General features: G+C 39.5%; 1 protein-coding gene across 1 annotated transcript; it reads right to left on the bottom strand.

The window, feature by feature from the left end:
- Positions 1–21,595: 21,595 nt before the first annotated feature.
- LOC137385151 (ecto-ADP-ribosyltransferase 5-like) lies at positions 21,596–25,784 on the bottom strand. The gene is made up of 2 exons (XM_068060091.1): positions 25,503–25,784; positions 21,596–23,236 (listed from the first exon to the last, which is right to left on the bottom strand). Exons 1-2 carry the CDS (start codon positions 25,614–25,616, stop codon positions 22,400–22,402), a joined length of 951 nt encoding a protein of 316 aa, XP_067916192.1. The 5' UTR covers positions 25,617–25,784; the 3' UTR covers positions 21,596–22,399.
- Between the last annotated feature and the right edge of the window lie 636 nt (positions 25,785–26,420).

Genomic DNA, 26,420 nt, shown 5'->3' with positions numbered 1-26,420 from the left:
TCTGATAGTGTCTGGAGATGAACGATTTACAAGACTTCACTGTGGTAATGTGAACTCTGTTACAGTAAACTCTGATAGTGTCTGGAGATGAACGATTTACAAGACTTCACTGTGGTAATGTGAACTATGTTAAGTAGACTCTGATAGTGTCTGGAGATAAACGATTTACAAGACTTCACTGTGGTAATGTGAACTCTGTTACAGTACACTCTGATAGTGTCTGGAGATGAACGATTTACAAGACTTCACTGTGGTAATGTGAACTATGTTAAGTAAACTCTGATAGTGTCTGGAGATGAACGATTTACAAGACTTCACTGTGGTAATGTGAACTCTGTTACAGTAAACTCTGATAGTGTCTGGAGATGAACGATTTACAAGACTTCACTGTGGTAATGTGAACTCTGTTACAGTAAACTCTGATAGTGTCTGGAGATGAACGATTTACAAGACTTCACTGTGGTAATGTGAACTCTGTTACAGTAAACTCTGATAGTGTCTGGAGATGAACGATTTACAAGACTTCACTGTGGTAATGTGAACTCTGTTACAGTAAACTCTGATAGTGTCTGGAGATGAACGATTTACAAGACTTCACTGTGGTAATGTGAACTATGTTAAGTACACTCTGATAGTGTCTGGAGATGAACGATTTACAAGACTTCACTGTGGTAATGTGAACTATGTTAAGTACACTCTGATAGTGTCTGGAGATGAACGATTTACAAGACTTCACTGTGGTAATGTGAACTATGTTAAGTAAACTCTGATAGTGTCTGGAGATGAACGATTTACAAGACTTCACTGTGGTAATGTGAACTCTGTTACAGTAAACTCTGATAGTGTCTGGAGATGAACGATTTACAAGACTTCACTGTGGTAATGTGAACTATGTTAAGTCCACTCTGATAGTGTCTGGAGATGAACGATTTACAAGACTTCACTGTGGTAATGTGAACTATGTTAAGTAGACTCTGATAGTGTCTGGAGATGAACGATTTACAAGACTTCACTGTGGTAATGTGAACTATGTTAAGTAGACTCTGATAGTGTCTGGAGATGAACGATTTACAAGACTTCACTGTGGTAATGTGAACTATGTTACAGTAGACTCTGATAGTGTCTGGAGATGAACGATTCACAAGACTTCACTGTGGTAATGTGAACTATGTTAAGTACACTCTGATAGTGTCTGGAGATGAACGATTTACAAGACTTCACTGTGGTAATGTGAACTCTGTTACAGTACACTCTGATAGTGTCTGGAGATGAACGATTTACAAGACTTCACTGTGGTAATGTGAACTCTGTTACAGTACACTCTGATAGTTTCTGGAGATGAACGATTTACAAGACTTCACTGCGGTAATGTGAACTATGTTACAGTAGACTCTGATAGTGTCTGGAGATGAACGATTTACAAGACTTCACTGTGGTAATGTGAACTATGTTAAGTACACTCTGATAGTGTCTGGAGATGAACGATTTACAAGACTTCACTGTGGTAATGTGAACTATGTTAAGTAGACTCTGATAGTGTCTGGAGATGAACGATTTACAAGACTTCACTGTGGTAATGTGAACTCTGTTACAGTAAACTCTGATAGTGTCTGGAGATGAACGATTTACAAGACTTCACTGTGGTAATGTGAACTATGTTAAGTAGACTCTGATAGTGTCTGGAGATGAACGATTTACAAGACTTCACTGTGGTAATGTGAACTCTGTTACAGTACACTCTGATAGTGTCTGGAGATGAACGATTTACAAGACTTCACTGTGGTAATGTGAACTCTGTTACAGTAAACTCTGATAGTGTCTGGAGATGAACGATTTACAAGACTTCACTGTGGTAATGTGAACTATGTTACAGTAGACTCTGATAGTGTCTGGAGATGAACGATTCACAAGACTTCACTGTGGTAATGTGAACTATGTTAAGTAGACTCTGATAGTGTCTGGAGATGAACGATTTACAAGACTTCACTGTGGTAATGTGAACTCTGTTACAGTAAACTCTGATAGTGTCTGGAGATGAACGATTTACAAGACTTCACTGTGGTAATGTGAACTATGTTACAGTAGACTCTGATAGTGTCTGGAGATGAACGATTCACAAGACTTCACTGTGGTAATGTGAACTATGTTAAGTAGACTCTGATAGTGTCTGGAGATGAACGATTTACAAGACTTCACTGTGGTAATGTGAACTATGTTAAGTAGACTCTGATAGTGTCTGGAGATGAACGATTTACAAGACTTCACTGTGGTAATGTGAACTATGTTAAGTAGACTCTGATAGTGTCTGGAGATGAACGATTTACAAGACTTCACTGTGGTAATGTGAACTATGTTACAGTAAACTCTGATAGTGTCTGGAGATGAACGATTTACAAGACTTCACTGTGGTAATGTGAACTATGTTAAGTAGACTCTGATAGTGTCTGGAGATGAACGATTTACAAGACTTCACTGTGGTAATGTGAACTATGTTACAGTAAACTCTGATAGTGTCTGGAGATGAACGATTTACAAGACTTCACTGTGGTAATGTGAACTATGTTACAGTAGACTCTGATAGTGTCTGGAGATGAACGATTCACAAGACTTCACTGTGGTAATGTGAACTATGTTAAGTACACTCTGATAGTGTCTGGAGATGAACGATTTACAAGACTTCACTGTGGTAATGTGAACTCTGTTACAGTAAACTCTGATAGTGTCTGGAGATGAAGGATTTACAAGACTTCACTGTGGTAATGTGAACTATGTTACAGTAAACTCTGATAGTGTCTGGAGATGAACGATTTACAAGACTTCACTGTGGTAATGTGAACTATGTTACAGTACACTCTGATAGTGTCTGGAGATGAACGATTTACAAGACTTCACTGTGGTAATGTGAACGATGTTAAGTAGACTCTGATAGTGTCTGGAGATGAACGATTTACAAGGCTTCACTGTGGTAATGTGAACTCTGTTACAGTACACTCTGATAGTGTCTGGAGATGAACGATTTACAAGACTTCACTGTGGTAATGTGAACTATGTTACAGTACACTCTGATAGTGTCTGGAGATGAACGATTTACAAGACTTCACTGTGGTAATGTGAACTATGTTACAGTACACTCTGATAGTGTCTGGAGATGAACGATTTACAAGGCTTCACTGTGGTAATGTGAACTCTGTTACAGTACACTCTGATAGTGTCTGGAGATGAACGATTTACAAGACTTCACTGTGGTAATGTGAACTATGTTACAGTAGACTCTGATAGTGTCTGGAGATGAACGATTTACAAGACTTCACTGTGGTAATGTGAACTATGTTAAGTAGACTCTGCTAGTGTCTGGAGATGAACGATTTACAAGACTTCACTGTGGTAATGTGAACTATGTTAAGTAGACTCTGCTAGTGTCTGGAGATGAACGATTTACAAGACTTCACTGTGGTAATGTGAACTATGTTAAGTAGACTCTGATAGTGTCTGGAGATGAACGATTTACAAGACTTCACTGTGGTAATGTGAACTCTGTTACAGTACACTCTGATAGTGTCTGGAGATGAACGATTTACAAGACTTCACTGTGGTAATGTGAACTATGTTAAGTAGACTCTGATAGTGTCTGGAGATGAACGATTTACAAGACTTCACTGTGGTAATGTGAACTATGTTACAGTAAACTCTGATAGTGTCTGGAGATGAACGATTTACAAGACTTCACTGTGGTAATGTGAACTATGTTACAGTAAACTCTGATAGTGTCTGGAGATGAACGATTTACAAGACTTCACTGTGGTAATGTGAACTATGTTAAGTTGACTCTGATAGTGTCTGGAGATGAACGATTTACAAGACTTCACTGTGGTAATGTGAACTATGTTAAGTTGACTCTGATAGTGTCTGGAGATGAACGATTTACAAGACTTCACTGTGGTAATGTGAACTATGTTACAGTAAACTCTGATAGTGTCTGGAGATGAACGATTTACAAGACTTCACTGTGGTAATGTGAACTATGTTAAGTTGACTCTGATAGTGTCTGGAGATGAACGATTTACAAGACTTCACTGTGGTAATGTGAACTATGTTAAGTTGACTCTGATAGTGTCTGGAGATGAACGATTTACAAGACTTCACTGTGGTAATGTGAACTATGTTAAGTAGACTCTGATAGTGTCTGGAGATGAACGATTTACAAGGCTTCACTGTGGTAATGTGAACTATGTTAAGTAGACTCTGATAGTGTCTGGAGATGAACGATTTACAAGACTTCACTGTGGTAATGTGAACTATGTTAAGTAGACTCTGATAGTGTCTGGAGATGAACGATTTACAAGACTTCACTGTGGTAATGTGAACTCTGTTACAGTAAACTCTGATAGTGTCTGGAGATGAACGATTTATAAGACTTCACTGTGGTAATGTGAACTATGTTACAGTAGACTCTGATAGTGTCTGGAGATGAACGATTTACAAGACTTCACTGTGGTAATGTGAACTCTGTTACAGTAAACTCTGATAGTGTCTGGAGATGAACGATTTATAAGACTTCACTATGGTAATGTGAACTATGTTACAGTAGACTCTGATAGTGTCTGGAGATGAACGATTTACAAGACTTCACTGTGGTAATGTGAACTCTGTTACAGTAAACTCTGATAGTGTCTGGAGATGAACGATTTACAAGACTTCACTGTGGTAATGTGAACTATGTTAAGTAGACTCTGATAGTGTCTGGAGATGAACGATTTACAAGACTTCACTGTGGTAATGTGAACTATGTTACAGTAGACTCTGATAGTGTCTGGAGATGAACGATTTACAAGACTTCACTGTGGTAATGTGAACTATGTTACAGTAGACTCTGATAGTGTCTGGAGATGAACGATTCACAAGACTTCACTGTGGTAATGTGAACTATGTTAAGTACACTCTGATAGTGTCTGGAGATGAACGATTTACAAGACTTCACTGTGGTAATGTGAACTCTGTTACAGTAAACTCTGATAGTGTCTGGAGATGAAGGATTTACAAGACTTCACTGTGGTAGTGTGAACTATGTTACAGTAAACTCTGATAGTGTCTGGACATGAACGATTTACAAGACTTCACTGTGGTAATGTGAACTATGTTACAGTAAACTCTGATAGTGTCTGGAGATGAAGGATTTACAAGACTTCACTGTGGTAATGTGAACTATGTTACAGTAAACTCTGATAGTGTCTGGAGATGAACGATTTACAAGACTTCACTGTGGTAATGTGAACTATGTTACAGTAAACTCTGATAGTGTCTGGAGATGAACGATTTACAAGACTTCACTGTGGTAATGTGAACTATGTTACAGTACACTCTGATAGTGTCTGGAGATGAACGATTTACAAGACTTCACTGTGGTAATGTGAACTATGTTACAGTACACTCTGATAGTGTCTGGAGATGAACGATTTACAAGGCTTCACTGTGGTAATGTGAACTCTGTTACAGTACACTCTGATAGTGTCTGGAGATGAACGATTTACAAGACTTCACTGTGGTAATGTGAACTATGTTACAGTAGACTCTGATAGTGTCTGGAGATGAACGATTTACAAGACTTCACTGTGGTAATGTGAACTATGTTAAGTAGACTCTGCTAGTGTCTGGAGATGAACGATTTACAAGACTTCACTGTGGTAATGTGAACTATGTTAAGTAGACTCTGCTAGTGTCTGGAGATGAACGATTTACAAGACTTCACTGTGGTAATGTGAACTATGTTAAGTAGACTCTGATAGTGTCTGGAGATGAACGATTTACAAGACTTCACTGTGGTAATGTGAACTCTGTTACAGTACACTCTGATAGTGTCTGGAGATGAACGATTTACAAGACTTCACTGTGGTAATGTGAACTATGTTACAGTAGACTCTGATAGTGTCTGGAGATGAACGATTTACAAGACTTCACTGTGGTAATGTGAACTATGTTAAGTAGACTCTGCTAGTGTCTGGAGATGAACGATTTACAAGACTTCACTGTGGTAATGTGAACTATGTTAAGTAGACTCTGCTAGTGTCTGGAGATGAACGATTTACAAGACTTCACTGTGGTAATGTGAACTATGTTAAGTAGACTCTGATAGTGTCTGGAGATGAACGATTTACAAGACTTCACTGTGGTAATGTGAACTCTGTTACAGTACACTCTGATAGTGTCTGGAGATGAACGATTTACAAGACTTCACTGTGGTAATGTGAACTATGTTAAGTAGACTCTGATAGTGTCTGGAGATGAACGATTTACAAGACTTCACTGTGGTAATGTGAACTATGTTACAGTAAACTCTGATAGTGTCTGGAGATGAACGATTTACAAGACTTCACTGTGGTAATGTGAACTATGTTACAGTAAACTCTGATAGTGTCTGGAGATGAACGATTTACAAGACTTCACTGTGGTAATGTGAACTATGTTAAGTTGACTCTGATAGTGTCTGGAGATGAACGATTTACAAGACTTCACTGTGGTAATGTGAACTATGTTAAGTTGACTCTGATAGTGTCTGGAGATGAACGATTTACAAGACTTCACTGTGGTAATGTGAACTATGTTAAGTAGACTCTGATAGTGTCTGGAGATGAACGATTTACAAGGCTTCACTGTGGTAATGTGAACTATGTTAAGTAGACTCTGATAGTGTCTGGAGATGAACGATTTACAAGACTTCACTGTGGTAATGTGAACTATGTTAAGTAGACTCTGATAGTGTCTGGAGATGAACGATTTACAAGACTTCACTGTGGTAATGTGAACTATGTTAAGTGGAGACTGATAGTGTCTGGAGATGAACGATTTACAAGACTTCACTGTGGTAATGTGAACTCTGTTACAGTAAACTCTGATAGTGTCTGGAGATGAACGATTTATAAGACTTCACTGTGGTAATGTGAACTATGTTACAGTAGACTCTGATAGTGTCTGGAGATGAACGATTTACAAGACTTCACTGTGGTAATGTGAACTCTGTTACAGTAAACTCTGATAGTGTCTGGAGATGAACGATTTATAAGACTTCACTGTGGTAATGTGAACTATGTTACAGTAGACTCTGATAGTGTCTGGAGATGAACGATTTACAAGACTTCACTGTGGTAATGTGAACTATGTTACAGTAGACTCTGATAGTGTCTGGAGATGAACGATTTACAAGACTTCACTGTGGTAATGTGAACTATGTTACAGTAGACTCTGATAGTGTCTGGAGATGAACGATTTACAAGACTTCACTGTGGTAATGTGAACTCTGTTACAGTAAACTCTGATAGTGTCTGGAGATGAACGATTTACAAGACTTCACTGTGGTAATGTGAACTATGATAAGTAGACTCTGATAGTGTCTGGAGATGAACGATTTACAAGACTTCACTGTGGTAATGTGAACTATGTTACAGTAAACTCTGATAGTGTCTGGAGATGAACGATTTACAAGACTTCACTGTGGTAATGTGAACTATGTTACAGTAAACTCTGATAGTGTCTGGAGATGAACGATTTACAAGACTTCACTGTGGTAATGTGAACTATGTTACAGTAGACTCTGATAGTGTCTGGAGATGAACGATTTACAAGACTTCACTGTGGTAATGTGAACTATGTTACAGTAAACTCTGATAGTGTCTGGAGATGAACGATTTACAAGACTTCACTGTGGTAATGTGAACTATGTTACAGTAAACTCTGATAGTGTCTGGAGATGAACGATTTACAAGACTTCACTGTGGTAATGTGAACTATGTTAAGTAGACTCTGATAGTGTCTGGAGATGAACGATTTACAAGACTTCACTGTGGTAATGTGAACTCTGTTACAGTACACTCTGATAGTGTCTGGAGATGAACGATTTACAAGACTTCACTGTGGTAATGTGAACTATGTTAAGTAGACTCTGATAGTGTCTGGAGATGAACGATTTACAAGACTTCACTGTGGTAATGTGAACTATGTTACAGTAAACTCTGATAGTGTCTGGAGATGAACGATTTACAAGGCTTCACTGTGGTAATGTGAACTACATTACGGTACATTCTGCTAGTGTCTGGAGATGAACAATTTACAAGACTTCACTGTGGTAATGTGAACTATGTTACAGTAAACTCTGATAGTGTCTGGAGATGAACGATTTACAAGACTTCACTGTGGTAATGTGAACTATGTTAAGTAGACTCTGATAGTGTCTGGAGATGAACGATTTACAAGACTTCACTGTGGTAATGTGAACTATGTTACAGTAAACTCTGATAGTGTCTGGAGATGAACGATTTACAAGGCTTCACTGTGGTAATGTGAACTACATTACGGTACATTCTGCTAGTGTCTGGAGATGAACAATTTACAAGACTTCACTGTGGTAATGTGAACTATGTTACAGTACACTCTGATAGTGTCTGGAGATGAACGATTTACAAGACTTCACTGTGGTAATGTGAACTATGTTACAGTACACTCTGATAGTGTCTGGAGATGAACGATTTACAAGACTTCACTGTGGTAATGTGAACTATGTTACAGTACACTCTGATAGTGTCTGGAGATGAACGATTTACAAGACTTCACTGTGGTAATGTGAACTATGTTACAGTACACTCTGATAGTGTCTGGAGATGAACGATTTACAAGACTTCACTGTGGTAATGTGAACTATGTTACAGTACACTCTGATAGTGTCTGGAGATGAACGATTTACAAGACTTCACTGTGGTAATGTGAACTATGTTACAGTAGACTCTGATAGTGTCTGGAGATGAACGATTTACAAGGCTTCACTGTGGTAATGTGAACTACATTACGGTACATTCTGCTAGTGTCTGGAGATGAACGATTTACAAGACTTCACTGTGGTAATGTCAACTATGTTACAGTAAACTCTGATAGTGTCTGGAGATGAACGATTTACAAGACTTCACTGTGGTAATGTGAACTATGTTACAGTAGACTCTGATAGTGTCTGGAGATGAACGATTTATAAGACTTCACTGTGGTAATGTGAACTATGTTACAGTAGACTCTGATAGTGTCTGGAGATGAACGATTTACAAGACTTCACTGTGGTAATGTGAACTATGTTACAGTAAACTCTGATAGTGTCTGGAGATGAACGATTTACAAGACTTCACTGTGGTAATGTGAACTATGTTACAGTAAACTCTGATAGTGTCTGGAGATGAACGATTTACAAGACTTCACTGTGGTAATGTGAACTATGTTACAGTAAACTCTGATAGTGTCTGGAGATGAACGATTTACAAGACTTCACTGTGGTAATGTGAACTATGTTAAGTAGACTCTGATAGTGTCTGGAGATGAAGGATTTACAAGACTTCACTGTGGTAATGTGAACTCTGTTACAGTAAACTCTGATAGTGTCTGGAGATGAACAATTTACAAGACTTCACTGTGGTAATGTGAACTATGTTAAGTAGACTCTGATAGTGTCTGGAGATGAATGATTTACAAGACTTCACTGTGGTAATGTGAACTATGTTAAGTAGACTCTGATAGTGTCTGGAGATGAACGATTTACAAGACTTCACTGTGGTAATGTGAACTATGTTAAGTAGACTCTGATAGTGTCTGGAGATGAAGGATTTACAAGACTTCACTGTGGTAATGTGAACTCTGTTACAGTAAACTCTGATAGTGTCTGGAGATGAAGGATTTACGAGACTTCACTGTGGTAATGTGAACTATGTTACAGTAAACTCTGATAGTGTCTGGAGATGAATGATTTACAAGACTTCACTGTGGTAATGTGAACTCTGTTACAGTACACTCTGATAGTGTCTGGAGATGAACGATTTACAAGACTTCACTGTGGTAATGTGAACTATGTTACAGTAAACTCTGATAGTGTCTGGAGATGAAGGATTTACGAGACTTCACTGTGGTAATGTGAACTATGTTACAGTAAACTCTGATAGTGTCTGGAGATGAATGATTTACAAGACTTCACTGTGGTAATGTGAACTCTGTTACAGTACACTCTGATAGTGTCTGGAGATGAACGATTTACAAGACTTCACTGTGGTAATGTGAACTCTGTTACAGTAAACTCTGATAGTGTCTGGAGATGAATGATTTACAAGACTTCACTGTGGTAATGTGAACTATGTTACAGTAAACTCTGATAGTGTCTGGAGATGAACGATTTACAAGACTTCACTGTGGTAATGTGAACTCTGTTACAGTAAACTCTGATAGTGTCTGGAGATGAATGATTTACAAGGCTTCACTGTGGTAATGTGAACTATGTTACAGTACACTCTGATAGTGTCTGGAGATGAACGATTTACAAGACTTCACTGTGGTAATGTGAACTATGTTACAGTAAACTCTGATAGTGTCTGGAGATGAACAATTTACAAGACTTCACTGTGGTAATGTGAACTATGTTACAGTACACTCTGATAGTGTCTGGAGATGAACGATTTACAAGACTTCACTGTGGTAATGTGAACTATGTTACAGTACACTCTGATAGTGTCTGGAGATGAACGATTTACGAGACTTCACTGTGGTAATGTGAACTATGTTACAGTAAACTCTGCTAGTGTCTGGAGATGAACGATTTACAAGACTTCACTGTGGTAATGTGAACTATGTTACAGTAAACTCTGATAGTGTCTGGAGATGAACAATTTACAAGACTTCACTGTGGTAATGTGAACTATGTTACAGTACACTCTGATAGTGTCTGGAGATGAACGATTTACAAGACTTCACTGTGGTAATGTGAACTATGTTACAGTACACTCTGATAGTGTCTGGAGATGAACGATTTACGAGACTTCACTGTGGTAATGTGAACTATGTTACAGTACACTCTGATAGTGTCTGGAGATGAACGATTTACGAGACTTCACTGTGGTAATGTGAACTATGTTACAGTAAACTCTGCTAGTGTCTGGAGATGAACGATTTACAAGACTTCACTGTGGTAATGTGAACTATGTTACAGTAAACTCTGATAGTGTCTGGAGATGAACAATTTACAAGACTTCACTGTGGTAATGTGAACTATGTTACAGTAAACTCTGATAGTGTCTGGAGATGAACAATTTACAAGACTTCACTGTGGTAATGTGAACTCTGTTACAGTACACTCTGATAGTGTCTGGAGATGAACGATTTACAAGACTTCACTGTGGTAATGTGAACTATGTTAAGTAGACTCTGATAGTGTCTGGAGATGAACGATTTACAAGACTTCACTGCGGTAATGTGAACTCTGTTACAGTAGACTCTGATAGTGTCTGGAGATGAACAATTTACAAGGCTTCACTGTGGCAATGTGAACTCTGTTACAGTACACTCTGATAGTGTCTGGAGATGAACGATTTACAAGACTTCACTGTGGTAATGTGAACTATGATACAGTACACTTTGATAGTGTCTGGAGATGAACGATTTACAAGGCTTCACTGTGGTAATGTGAACTATGTTAAGTAGACTCTGATAGTGTCTGGAGATGAACGATTTACAAGGCTTCACTGTGGTAATGTGAACTATGTTACAGTAAACTCTGATAGTGTCTGGAGATGAACGATTTACAAGGCTTCACTGTGGTAATGTGAACTCTGTTACAGTAGACTCTGATAGTGTCTGGAGATGAACGATTTACAAGACTTCACTGTGGTAATGTGAACTATGTTAAGTAAACTCTGATAGTGTCTGGAGATGAACGATTTACAAGACTTCACTGTGGTAATGTGAACTATGTTACAGTAGACTCTGATAGTGTCTGGAGATGAACGATTTACAAGACTTCACTGTGGTAATGTGAACTATGTTACAGTACACTCTGATAGTGTCTGGAGATGAACGATTTACAAGGCTTCACTGTGGTAATGTGAACTATGTTACAGTACACTCTGATAGTGTCTGGAGATGAACGATTTACAAGACTTCACTGTGGTAATGTGAACTATGTTACAGTAAACTCTGATAGTGTCTGGAGATGAACGATTTACAAGGCTTCACTGTGGTAATGTGAACTATGTTAAGTAAACTCTGATAGTGTCTGGAGATGAACGATTTACAAGACTTCACTGTGGTAATGTGAACTATGTTACAGTAGACTCTGATAGTGTCTGGAGATGAACGATTTACAAGACTTCACTGTGGTAATGTGAACTATGTTACAGTACACTCTGATAGTGTCTGGAGATGAACGATTTACAAGGCTTCACTGTGGTAATGTGAACTATGTTACAGTACACTCTGATAGTGTCTGGAGATGAACGATTTACAAGGCTTCACTGTGGTAATGTGAACTATGTTAAGTAAACTCTGATAGTGTCTGGAGATGAACGATTTACAAGACTTCACTGTGGTAATGTGAACTATGTTACAGTACACTCTGATAGTGTCTGGAGATGAACGATTTACAAGACTTCACTGTGGTAATGTGAACTATGTTAAGTACACTCTGATAGTGTCTGGAGATGAACGATTTACAAGACTTCACTGTGGTAATGTGAACTATGTTAAGTAGACTCTGATAGTGTCTGGAGATGAACGATTTACAAGACTTCACTGTGGTAATGTGAACTATGTTACTGTACACTCTGATAGTGTCTGGAGATGAACGATTTACAAGACTTCACTGTGGTAATGTGAACTCTGTTACAGTACACTCTGATAGTGTCTGGAGATGAACGATTTACAAGGCTTCACTGTGGTAATGTGAACTCTGTTACAGTACACTCTGATAGTGTCTGGAGATGAACGATTTACAAGACTTCACTGTGGTAATGTGAACTATGTTACAGTACACTCTGATAGTGTCTGGAGATGAACGATTTACAAGGCTTCACTGTGGTAATGTGAACTATGTTACAGTACACTCTGATAGTGTCTGGAGATGAACGATTTACAAGACTTCACTGTGGTAATGTGAACTATGTTACAGTACACTCTGATAGTGTCTGGAGATGAACGATTTACAAGGCTTCACTGTGGTAATGTGAACTATGTTACAGTAAACTCTGATCGTGTCTGGAGATGAACGATTTACAAGACTTCACTGTGGTAATGTGAACTATGTTACAGTACACTCTGATAGTGTCTGGAGATGAACGATTTACAAGACTTCACTGTGGTAATGTGAACTATGTTACAGTACACTCTGATAGTGTCTGGAGATGAACGATTTACAAGACTTCACTGTGGTAATGTGAACTATGTTACAGTAGACTCTGATAGTGTCTGGAGATGAACGATTTACAAGGCTTCACTGTGGTAATGTGAACTATGTTACAGTAAACTCTGATAGTGTCTGGAGATGAACGATTTACAAGACTTCACTGTGGTAATGTGAACTATGTTACAGTACACTCTGATAGTGTCTGGAGATGAACGATTTACAAGACTTCACTGCGGTAATGTGAACTCTGTTACAGTAAACTCTGATAGTGTCTGGAGATGAACGATTTACAAGACTTCACTGTGGTAATGTGAACTCTGTTACAGTAAACTCTGATAGTGTCTGGAGATGAACGATTTACAAGACTTCACTGTGGTAATGTGAACTCTGTTACAGTACACTCTGATAGTGTCTGGAGATGAACGATTTACAAGACTTCACTGTGGTAATGTGAACTCTGTTACAGTAAACTCTGATAGTGTCTGGAGATGAACGATTTACAAGACTTCACTGTGGTAATGTGAACTCTGTTACAGTAGACTCTGCTAGTGTCTGGAGATGAACGATTTACAAGACTTCACTGTGGTAATGTGAACTATGTTACAGTACACTCTGATAGTGTCTGGAGATGAACAATTTACAAGACTTCACTGTGGTAATGTGAACTATGTTACAGTACACTCTGATAGTGTCTGGAGATGAACAATTTACAAGACATCACTGTGGTAATGTGAACTCTGTTACAGTAAACTCTGATAGTGTCTGGAGATGAACGATTTACAAGACTTCACTGTGGTAATGTGAACTATGTTACAGTACACTCTGATAGTGTCTGGAGATGAACGATTTACAAGACTTCACTGTGGTAATGTGAACTATGTTACAGTACACTCTGATAGTGTGTGGAGATGAACGATTTACAAGACTTCACATTGGTAATGTGAACTCTGTTACAGTAGACTCTGCTAGTGTCTGGAGATGAACGATTTACAAGACTTCACTGTGGTAATGTGAACTATTTTACAGTAGACTCTGATAGTGTCTGGAGATGAGCAATTTACAAGACTTCACTGTGGTAATGTGAACTCTGTTACAGTAGACTCTGCTAGTGTCTGGAGATGAACGATTTACAAGACTTCACTGTGGTAATGTGAACTATGTTACAGTAGACTCTGATAGTGTCTGGAGATGAACAATTTACAAGGCTTCACTGTGGCAATGTGAACTATGTTACAGTAAACTCTGATAGTGTCTGGAGATGAACGATTTACAAGACTTCACTGTGGTAATGTGAACTATGTTACAGTAGACTCTGATAGTGTCTGGAGATGAACGATTTACAAGACTTCACTGTGGTAATGTGAACTATGTTACAGTACACTCTGATAGATTCTGGAGATGAACGATTTACAAGACTTCACTGTGGTAATGTGAACTATGTTACAGTACACTCTGATAGTGTCTGGAGATGAACAATTTACAAGGCTTCACTGTGGCAATGTGAACTATGTTACAGTACACTCTGATAGTGTCTGGAGATGAACGATTTACAAGACTTCACTGTGGTAATGTGAACTATGTTACAGTACACTCTGATAGTGTCTGGAGATGAACAATTTACAAGGCTTCACTGTGGCAATGTGAACTATGTTACAGTACACTCTGATAGTGTCTGGAGATGAACGATTTACAAGACTTCACTGTGGTAATGTGAACTATGATACAGTACACTTTGATAGTGTCTGGAGATGAACGATTTACAAGGCTTCACTGTGGTAATGTGAACTATGTTACAGTAAACTCTGATAGTGTCTGGAGATGAACGATTTACAAGACTTCACTGTGGTAATGTGAACTATGTTACAGTAAACTCTGATAGTGTCTGGAGATGAACGATTTACAAGACTTCACTGTGGTAATGTGAACTATGTTACAGTAGACTCTGATAGTGTCTGGAGATGAACGATTTACAAGACTTCACTGTGGTAATGTGAACTATGTTACAGTACACTCTGATAGTGTCTGGAGATGAACGATTTACAAGACTTCACTGTGTTAATGTGAACTATGTTACAGTAGACTCTGATAGTGTCTGGAGATGAACGATTTACAAGACTTCACTGTGGTAATGTGAACTATGTTACAGTACACTCTGATAGTGTCTGGAGATGAACGATTTACAAGACTTCACTGTGGTAATGTGAACTCTGTTACAGTAGACTCTGATAGTGTCTGGAGATGAACGATTTACAAGACTTCACTGTGGTAATGTGAACTATGTTACAGTACACTCTGATAGTGTCTGGAGATGAACGATTTACAAGACTTCACTGTGGTAATGTGAACTATGTTACAGTAGACTCTGATAGTGTCTGGAGATGAACGATTTACAAGACTTCACTGTGGTAATGTGAACTATGTTACAGTACACTCTGATAGTGTCTGGAGATGAACGATTTACAAGACTTCACTGCGGTAATGTGAACTCTGTTACAGTACACTCTGATAGTGTCTGGAGATGAACGATTTACAAGGCTTCACTGTGGTAATGTGAACTCTGTTACAGTAGACTCTGATAGTGTCTGGAGATGAACGATTTACAAGGCTTCACTGTGGTAATGTGAACTATGTTAAGTAAACTCTGATAGTGTCTGGAGATGAACGATTTACAAGGCTTCACTGTGGTAATGTGAACTATGTTAAGTAAACTCTGATAGTGTCTGGAGATGAACGATTTACAAGGCTTCACTGTGGTAATGTGAACTCTGTTACAGTACACTCTGATAGTGTCTGGAGATGAACGATTTACAAGGCTTCACTGTGGTAATGTGAACTCTGTTACAGTAGACTCTGATAGTGTCTGGAGATGAACGATTTACAAGGCTTCACTGTGGTAATGTGAACTATGTTAAGTAAACTCTGATAGTGTCTGGAGATGAACGATTTACAAGGCTTCACTGTGGTAATGTGAACTATGTTAAGTAAACTCTGATAGTGTCTGGAGATGAACGATTTACAAGGCTTCACTGTGGTAATGTGAACTATGTTAAGTAAACTCTGATAGTGTCTGGAGATGAACGATTTACAAGACTTCACTGCGGTAATGTGAACTATGTTACAGTACACTCTGATAGTGTCTGGAGATGAACGATTTACAAGACTTCGCTGTGGTAATGTGAACTATGTTAAGTAAACTCTGATAGTGTCTGGAGATGAACGATTTACAAGGCTTCACTGTGGTAATGTGAACTATGTTAAGTAAACTCTGATAGTGTCTGGAGATGAACGATTTACAAGACTTCACTGTGGTAATGTGAACTATGTTACAGTAAACTCTGATAGTGTCTGGAGATGAACGATTTACAAGGCTTCACTGTGGTAATGTGAACTATGTTAAGTAAACTCTGATAGTGTCTGGAGATGAACGATTTACAAGACTTCACTGTGGTAATGTGAACTATGTTACAGTAGACTCTGATAGTGTCTGGAGATGAACGATTTACAAGGCTTCACTGTGGTAATGTGAACTATGTTACAGTAAACTCTGATAGTGTCTGGAGATGAACGATTTACAAGACTTCACTGTGGTAATGTGAACTATGTTACAGTAAACTCTGATAGTGTCTGGAGATGAACGATTTACAAGACTTCACTGTGGTAATGTGAACTATGTTACAGTACACTCTGATAGTGTCTGGAGATGAACGATTTACAAGACTTCACTGTGGTAATGTGAACTATGTTACAGTACACTCTGATAGTGTCTGGAGATGAACGATTTACAAGACTTCACTGTGGTAATGTGAACTATGTTACAGTAAACTCTGATAGTGTCTGGAGATGAACGATTTACAAGACTTCACTGTGGTAATGTGAACTATGTTACAGTAGACTCTGATAGTGTCTGGAGATGAACGATTTACAAGACTTCACTGTGGTAATGTGAACTATGTTACAGTAGACTCTGATAGTGTCTGGAGATGAACGATTTACAAGACTTCACTGTGGTAATGTGAACTATGTTACAGTAGACTCTGATAGTGTCTGGAGATGAACGATTTACAAGACTTCACTGTGGTAATGTGAACTATGTTACAGTAGACTCTGATAGTGTCTGGAGATGAACGATTTACAAGACTTCACTGTGGTAATGTGAACTATGTTACAGTACACTCTGATAGTGTCTGGAGATGAACGATTTACAAGGCTTCACTGTGGTAATGTGAACTATGTTACAGTACACTCTGATAGTGTCTGGAGATGAACGATTTACAAGGCTTCACTGTGGTAATGTGAACTATGTTAAGTAAACTCTGATAGTGTCTGGAGATGAACGATTTACAAGACTTCACTGTGGTAATGTGAACTATGTTACAGTAGACTCTGATAGTGTCTGGAGATGAACGATTTACAAGACTTCACTGTGGTAATGTGAACTATGTTACAGTACACTCTGATAGTGTCTGGAGATGAACGATTTACAAGGCTTCACTGTGGTAATGTGAACTATGTTACAGTACACTCTGATAGTGTCTGGAGATGAACGATTTACAAGACTTCACTGTGGTAATGTGAACTCTGTTACAGTAAACTCTGATAGTGTCTGGAGATGAACGATTTACAAGACTTCACTGTGGTAATGTGAACTCTGTTACAGTAAACTCTGATAGTGTCTGGAGATGAACGATTTACAAGACTTCACTGTGGTAATGTGAACTATGTTACAGTACACTCTGATAGTGTCTGGAGATGAACAATTTACAAGACTTCACTGTGGTAATGTGAACTCTGTTACAGTAGACACTGATAGTGTCTGGAGATGAACGATTTACAAGACTTCACTGTGGTAATGTGAACTCTGTTACAGTACACTCTGATAGTGTCTGGAGATGAACGATTTACAAGACTTCACTGTGGTAATGTGAACTATGTTACAGTACACTCTGATAGTGTCTGGAGATGAACGATTTACAAGACTTCACTGTGGTAATGTGAACTACGTTACAGTACACTCTGATAGTGTCTGGAGATGAACGATTTACAAGACTTCACTGTGGTAATGTGAACTCTGTTACAGTAAACTCTGATAGTGTCTGGAGATGAAGGATTTACAAGACTTCACTGTGGTAATGTGAACTATGTTACAGTAGACTCTGATAGTGTCTGGAGATGAACGATTTACAAGACTTCACTGTGGTAATGTGAACTATGTTACAGTACACTCTGATAGTGTCTGGAGATGAACGATTTACAAGACTTCACTGTGGTAATGTGAACTATGTTACAGTAGACTCTGATAGTGTCTGGAGATAAATGATTTACAAGACTTCACTGTGGTAATGTGAACTCTGTTACAGTAAACTCTGATAGTGTCTGGAGATGAACGATTTACAAGACTTCACTGTGGTAATGTGAACTATGTTACAGTAGACTCTGATAGTGTCTGGAGATGAACGATTTACAAGACTTCACTGTGGTAATGTGAACTATGTTACAGTACACTCTGATAGTGTCTGGAGATGAACGATTTACAAGACTTCACTGTGGTAATGTGAGCTCTGTTACAGTAAACTCTGATAGTGTCTGGAGATGAACGATTTACAAGACTTCACTGTGGTAATGTGAACTATGTTACAGTAAACTCTGATAGTGTCTGGAGATGAACAATTTACAAGACTTCACTGTGGTAATGTGAACTATGTTACAGTAGACTCTGATAGTGTCTGGAGATGAATGATTTACAAGACTTCACTGTGGTAATGTGAGCTCTGTTACAGTAAACTCTGATAGTGTCTGGAGATGAACGATTTACAAGACTTCACTGTGGTAATGTGAACTATGTTACAGTAAACTCTGATAGTGTCTGGAGATGAACGATTTACAAGACTTCACTGTGGTAATGTGAACTATGTTACAGTAAACTCTGATAGTGTCTGGAGATGAACAATTTACAAGACTTCACTGTGGTAATGTGAACTATGTTACAGTACACTCTGATAGTGTCTGGAGATGAACGATTTACAAGACTTCACTGTGGTAATGTGAACTATGTTACAGTAAACTCTGATAGTGTCTGGAGATGAACGATTTACAAGACTTCACTGTGGTAATGTGAACTCTGTTACAGTAAACTCTGATAGTGTCTGGAGATGAACGATTTACGAGACTTCACTGTGGTAATGTGAACTCTGTTACAGTAAACTCTGATAGTGTCTGGAGATGAACGATTTACGAGACTTCACTGTGGTAATGTGAACTATGTTACAGTACACTCTGATAGTGTCTGGAGGTGAACAATTTACAAGACTTCACTGTGGTAATGTGAACTATGTTACAGTACACTCTGATAGTGTCTGGAGATGAACAATTTACAAGACTTCACTGTGGTAATGTGAACTATGTTACAGTACACTCTGATAGTGTCTGGAGATGAACGATTTACAAGACTTCACTGTGGTAATGTGAACTCTGTTACAGTAGACTCTGATAGTGTCTGGAGATGAACGATTTACAAGACTTCACTGTGGTAATGTGAACTCTGTTACAGTAGACTCTGATAGTGTCTGGAGATGAACGATTTACAAGACTTCACTGTGGTAATGTGAACTATGTTACAGTACACTCTGATAGTGTCTGGAGATGAACGATTTACAAGACTTCACTGTGGTAATGTGAACTCTGTTACAGTAAACTCTGATAGTGTCTGGAGATGAACGATTTACAAGGCTTCACTGTGGTAATGTGAACTATGTTACAGTACACTCTGATAGTGTCTGGAGATGAACGATTTACAAGACTTCACTGTGGTAATGTGAACTATGTTACAGTACACTCTGATAGTGTCTGGAGATGAACGATTTACAAGACTTCACTGTGGTAATGTGAACTATGTTACAGTAAACTCTGATAGTGTTTGGAGATGAACGATTTACAAGACTTCACTGTTGTAATGTGAACTCTGTTACAGTACACTCTGATAGTGTCTGGAGATGAACGATTTACAAGACTTCACTGTGGTAATGTGAACTATGTTACAGTAAACTCTGATAGTGTTTGGAGATGAACGATTTACAAGACTTCACTGTTGTAATGTGAACTCTGTTACAGTACACTCTGATAGTGTCTGGAGATGAACGATTTACAAGACTTCACTGTGGTAATGTGAACTCTGTTACAGTAGACTCTGATAGTGTCTGGAGATGAATGATTTACAAGACTTCACTGTGGTAATGTGAACTATGTTTAGTAGACTCTGATAGTGTCTGGAGATGAAGGATTTACGACACTTCACTGTGGTAATGTGAACCATGTTACAGTAAACTCTGAGGACCACGCGATGACAGCATTGACCCAGAGACACTGTTCCTTCGGCAACTATCGAAATTGGTGATAATAAAACCGCAGATCCAGCAAACATTACAAACAGACGTTAACACTCTCTTAAAGAATTCTGTTTGCTAATGCTCCTGTACCTCCGGGCCTTAAAGATGTTCTATAAATGCAAGTGTTGTTGTTGTCAATCGCAAACTAGATAGAGTCATAGAGAGATACAGCATCAAAAAAGGCCCTTTGGCCCAGCAAGTATCAACCACCCATTTGTTCTAATCCTATATGAATCACATTTCCCTCTCCCATCCCCACAATTCTCCTACCTACACTGGGGGCAATTTTCAATGGCCAAATTACCTTTCAACCCATGGGAAACCCGTACAATCACAGGGAGAATTTGCAAACTCACACAGACAGTATCCAGAACTGAACCCAGGTTGCTGTGGTTGTGAGAATGTTGTACAAACCACTATGCCACACTAGATGCCTGCGCATGCAGTGCCTCTGTCTTGTCGGTAGCCCATTCAGGATTTCCAGTTGGAGCTGAGCAAGTTTCATCTCCCATTGTAACATTTGAGGCCCAGCAACAGATTCACGAGACTCAGCCACCTGGCCCCAAAGCGCTGCTTCTGCAGAATATCTGGGGCTGAATGCTCTCCAATGGGAAAATGTGCAGACAGGAAGGGCCCAGTTTGGGCTGCAGTGAGACTCTCACAAGTACAATTATTCCTGGATTTGGAGTTAACATTACCCAAGGTTTGTGTTCAACATCATTGCCCAGTAATCCTCTTCGAAAGGGGACCTGCCTGGATTCAGAGTGGCGGCAGCGAAATGGATCATTTTCATTTCCTGGCCTACTTTTGGAAACGTATCTAGAAAGCAAACTGTGTGAAGATAATGCCAAGGCTGGAGAGAGACAACATTCACATTTGACAGAAATGTAAAATGCGGAAGCTGATTAATCTTGTGTAAGAGGGATAGAAAAGTGAGAAAATGTTAAAAGATATTGGAAGGACCTATCAAACCGTGCACAAAATCATCAGTAATCTCATTATGAAGTATTCAGTGCAGTGAGAATACAAGTAAAAGAATAATTTTATTACAGTTTGATTTGTTCGATTATTTACTTAGAACTCAAAAATGGCACACAGGTGTTCAACTATCAATTTTCATGTTTACTTGAAACTATATGTTTGTTCCATATTCATTTTATTTCATTCTAAATGTTCACCTCTCCAATTGTGGAAATAGATTCTAATTCAAATGTTCAGTCTGATATAATTTGCTGTGCTAATATTTACTTCACTACGTTTGCGACTTTGATAAGCAAATAAAGAGATTCAGTTGCAGAACAAACTCTTTGAAATTCATAATTTAAAGTACAGAGTTCACGTGCAGCATGTTTGCAGATACGTTAATGCCTAACAATTAACCATGAAATCTAGCAGTACACTTGTACATAATATTACACAATTTGAATAAGCGGGCATTATATCGAGCACAACAGGTGAAACTAGCATTTGGCTTTATTTCTTTAGTGATCAAGCTGAGCAAATTGAACAATAGAACATTTCGGAAAGCCTTTGCAACCATCTCAGAAATTAGAGGCTGCCAGTCCCGAGATGGGCAGATGTTTCAACTACAGGTGATTCCAGGATGATGGGGAATGAGCGGGAGTATGGAGTTGAGACCAAGGTCAGATCGGCCATGATCTTGTTGAGTGGCATAGCAGACTCGAGGGGCTGAATGAGCTATTCCTGCTCCTATTTCTTTTCTTCTTAGGTTTGGTGCAGTTACAGAAAACTGCAGGAACTTAATACTTTCCACCGAGAAGGGAACCTGGGCCACATGAATCCACAATTGCAAAACATTAATAATATGTTACACCCAGATGGGAACCAGCAGTGCCAGAATCCACAATCTACCTAATGTCAAAATTGTAGCCCCCTCACTATGTACCGCCACGAGGTTCCCATTTTTGTCCATTTCCAAATTCACTAGGGGTCCGTTCCTCCTCTTGGCCGTGAGAGAAATATTAATGCCATATTCCCAGGGAATATACTGTTCAACTTCAAATACCTCATCAGGTGGAATCAGAACCTCCTGCTCATCAGGCACAGCCGAGTAGTTTTGGATTGGGACACCAAACTGTGAGCGTATCTGCAAAAACGTGTTAGTCTTTGTGGTGTTCTTAGTGAATTTAAGGGCAACCTTTTTCGAAAATGAGGAAGAAGCAAAGTATCCGAATCTTATCTCTGATCCCACCTGAGCCTCAGCCAACTTGGTAAACCCTCTATATGTCGTCTTTCTTGCACAGTGGGAAATGTTGTTTAGCGTCTGCATGGCGACGGATAGAAGATAATGAAAACCTATGAACTTGAAATTCTTCGCATAGATTGCATCACTGGCTCCGTACTGTCGCATTGCTTCATTGAATATTCTGAAGAAGTTACTGCCATTCGAGATCGTATAGGCATAAACAGCGAACATGTGCTCTTTCATCAGCCCACTTGGTGGATCCATGGTCATTTCCTTCGTTGCCTTGCTCCAAACATTATCAAACATTTTGTTGTTCTTTCTCTCTTCTTGGATGTGTTGTATGGCCAGATGATCGGATTCAATGGTGTGGTTGAAGATGTAAGCTGCGGAGCTTTTTGCCATGTCCAGTTGGATGACATTTTCCTTCTTGTTTCCGATGAGATAGGCAGCAAGAATGCCCTGCTCAGTACAACAAAGTGGGAGTGTGACCAAGCATCAAGACTTTATACTGTCATTTACATTAGTGACCCAAACAATGGACAATTACAAAGAGGGAGCAAAGGTTTTAAATAGCATTTATATAATTCCCTCCACGTGCTCAGGGCATCCCAAAGTACTTTACAGCCAACAAAGTACATTCTTGAACCTTGGAACATAGGAGAAGGAGCCCATCGAGTCTGCCCTGCCATTCAGTATGATCATGGCTGATTATCCACTTCAAAGTCTGTTTTCCACACTATCCTCTTATCCCCTTTATGTCATTGGTATTTAGAAATCTGTCAATCTCTGTTTTAAACATACTCAATGACTGAGTTTCCACAGCCCTCTGGGGTAGAGAATTCCAAAGATTCACAACCCTCTGAGTAAAGACATTTCTCCTCATCTCTGTCCTAAGTGGCTTCCTGCTTATTTTTAAATAGTCTCCCCTGGTTCCAGTCTCCCCAACCAGGGGGAACATCTATCCTGTACATTTCAATGTGATCACCTTTCATTTTTTGGAACTCTGGAGAATACTCGTCCAGTTTCCCTAATCCCTCTTAATAGGGCAGACCCGCCATCCCAGGAATAAGTCTGGTGAACCTTCATTATACTCCCGCCAAGGCAATAATATCCTTCCAAATGTAAAGGGACCAAAACTGCACACAGTGCTCCAAGTGCACTCTAACTAAGGTTCTATACAATCGAAACAAGACTTCACTACTCCTGTACTCAAATCATCTTGCAAAAAAGGCTAACATGCCATTAGCCTTCTTAATTGCTTGCTGTGCCTGCATTTTAGCGTTCAGTGACATAGCAAGGACACCCAGGTCTCTTTGTACATCTACACTTTCCAATCTCTTGTCATTTAGGAAATACTCTGCACATCTATTCCTCCAACCAAACTGGATAACATCACATTTTTCCACATTACATTACATCTGATACATTCTTGCACACTCACTAACTCTGTCCAAATCCCCTTGAAGCTGCTTTGCATCTTTCTCACAACATACTTTTCCACCTAGTTTTGTGTCATCTGAGAACTTGTAAATATTACATTTGATCCCCGCATCCAAATCATTGATATATATTGTGAACAGCTGGGGCCCAAGCACTGATCCCTCTGGTGCCCCACTAGTCACAGCCTGTCAATGCGAGAATGACCCGTTTATTCCTACTCCCTGTTTTCTGCATGTTAACCAATCCTTAATCCATGCCAGTATATTACCTCTCATCCCAAGTGCTTTAATTTTTTCTAACCAACCTCCTGTGGGGGCTTTATCAAAAGTCTTCTAAAAACCAAATATACCACATCCACCGACTCCCCTTTATCAATTCTGTTAGTCACTGTTGTAACATAGGAAACACTGCAGTTAATTTGTGCAGGGCAAGCTCCCTCAAACAGCATGTGATAAAGGACAGATAATCTCTCTTTCTGATGTCGGTTAAGGGATAAATGTTGGGCCCGGACACTGGGATAACTCCCTTCCTCTTCTTCAAAATAGTGCCATTGGAGTTTTACATTCACCTAAGAGGGTCTTGGTTTATTGTCTCATCTGAAAGATGTCACCTCCAACAGTGCAGTGTTCCATCAGTGTGACACAGTAGCGTTTGCCTAGATTTTGCGCAAAAGATTCTAGAGTGTTCCTTGACACTTGGAGATGACAGGGCTACCCACCGAGCCACAGCCGCTGCTTGTAAGAAAAAAAAAAGACTTGAGATAAGTGGGCAGCAAATGGCAAGGCCAGTTCTGGTGGCACAGACCTCGAGTTGTTGCTGACAAGGAACGATGATGCCAATCGGGGGTACATTTCTGTATTTTCCACCTCGGCAGCGAGCAGATGGGAAAATGAGGCATCACGAATAATGTGCTGGTTACAGATCCCTCCCAATTTTCCTTCCCTTAACTTGCAGGGAAGGTATACCCGCTGGGTATAGCTGGTATACCCGCTGGGTATACCCGCTGGGTATACCTGCCTCTGCTTGCCTGTCAGACTCTGTGCCCAAGAGATGCCTAAACTCCCGGCAGTGAAGGCAGGTGCCTATTCCCAGATGTTCCACAGATATTAGTTCATGAAAAGGAAGCACTTTCACCAGGCACAGTGCCGTGACTTCTCCTTCCAGTCCAAAGAGTTGGTTTCCACATCTCAAAGTTCGCACAACAAGGCCAATCAATGGAATTCAGAACATCGGACACGAAGATTGACATTTTTTGATCGATTGAATGAAGAATGCAGCTACTTACAATGATCACAAAGAGAACCAAGCACAGTGAAATCCAAAGAGCGCCTTGTTTTTTTCGTCTGTTCATTGAACTGGGTCCTGTCCCTCTGAGCGGCGCCTCTTCAGAACCTGTCATTATTCTGCAGAATCTGACTTGAGTGCGGCGGAACTTATACAGTTGGGTGACCCAGTAAAACCGAAACTGAAAGGATTAACATCCATAAAGATATCAGCTTCTTTGGTGATTGCCACATTGCTGTTTGAGGAAGTTTGCTGTGTGCTAATTACCTGCCACCACAACAGTCTCGGCACTTCAAAAGCCTGTTTCACTGCAAAGGAAAAGCAAAATACTGCGGATGCTGGAAATCTGAAATAAAAAACGAGAAATGCTGGAAACACTCAGTAGGTGTCTGGCAGCATCTGTGGAGAGAGAAGCAGAATTAACATTTCACTGACCCTCCTTCAGAACTGGCAAATATTAGAAATCAAGTTAATTATACCAATTTAGCAAGGATTTAATAAGTATTTATTTATTTTATATTAATTAAATAATTAGTGCTAGAAATGACAGTTAGAGGGGTGAAGTGATTCACCTGTGAGATGTGGGAGGTCCGTGACGCTTCCAGCGTTCCGGACGACTACATCTGCAGGAAGTGCACCCAGTTGCAGCTCCTCACAGACTGCATGGATCGGTTGGAGCGGCAACTGGATGCACTTAGGAGAATGCAAGTGGAAGAAAGTGTCATAGACAGGAGTTTTAGAGAAGTGGTTACACCCAAGGTGCAGGCAGATAGATGGGTGACCGCTAGAAGGGGCAGGCAGTCCGTGCAGGAATCCCCTGTGGCTATCCCCCTCTCTGACAAGTATAACATTTTGGATACTGTTGGGTGAAATGGCCTATTCAGGGGAAAACAGCAGCAGCCAGAGCAGTGGCACCACG

The sequence above is a fragment of the Heterodontus francisci genome, chromosome 28, assembly GCF_036365525.1.
Source record: "Heterodontus francisci isolate sHetFra1 chromosome 28, sHetFra1.hap1, whole genome shotgun sequence".
Taxonomy (NCBI): Eukaryota; Metazoa; Chordata; class Chondrichthyes; order Heterodontiformes; family Heterodontidae; genus Heterodontus; species Heterodontus francisci.
Note: the sequence above shows the minus strand (reverse complement) of the source record. Positions and strands in the feature narration are given on the sequence as shown.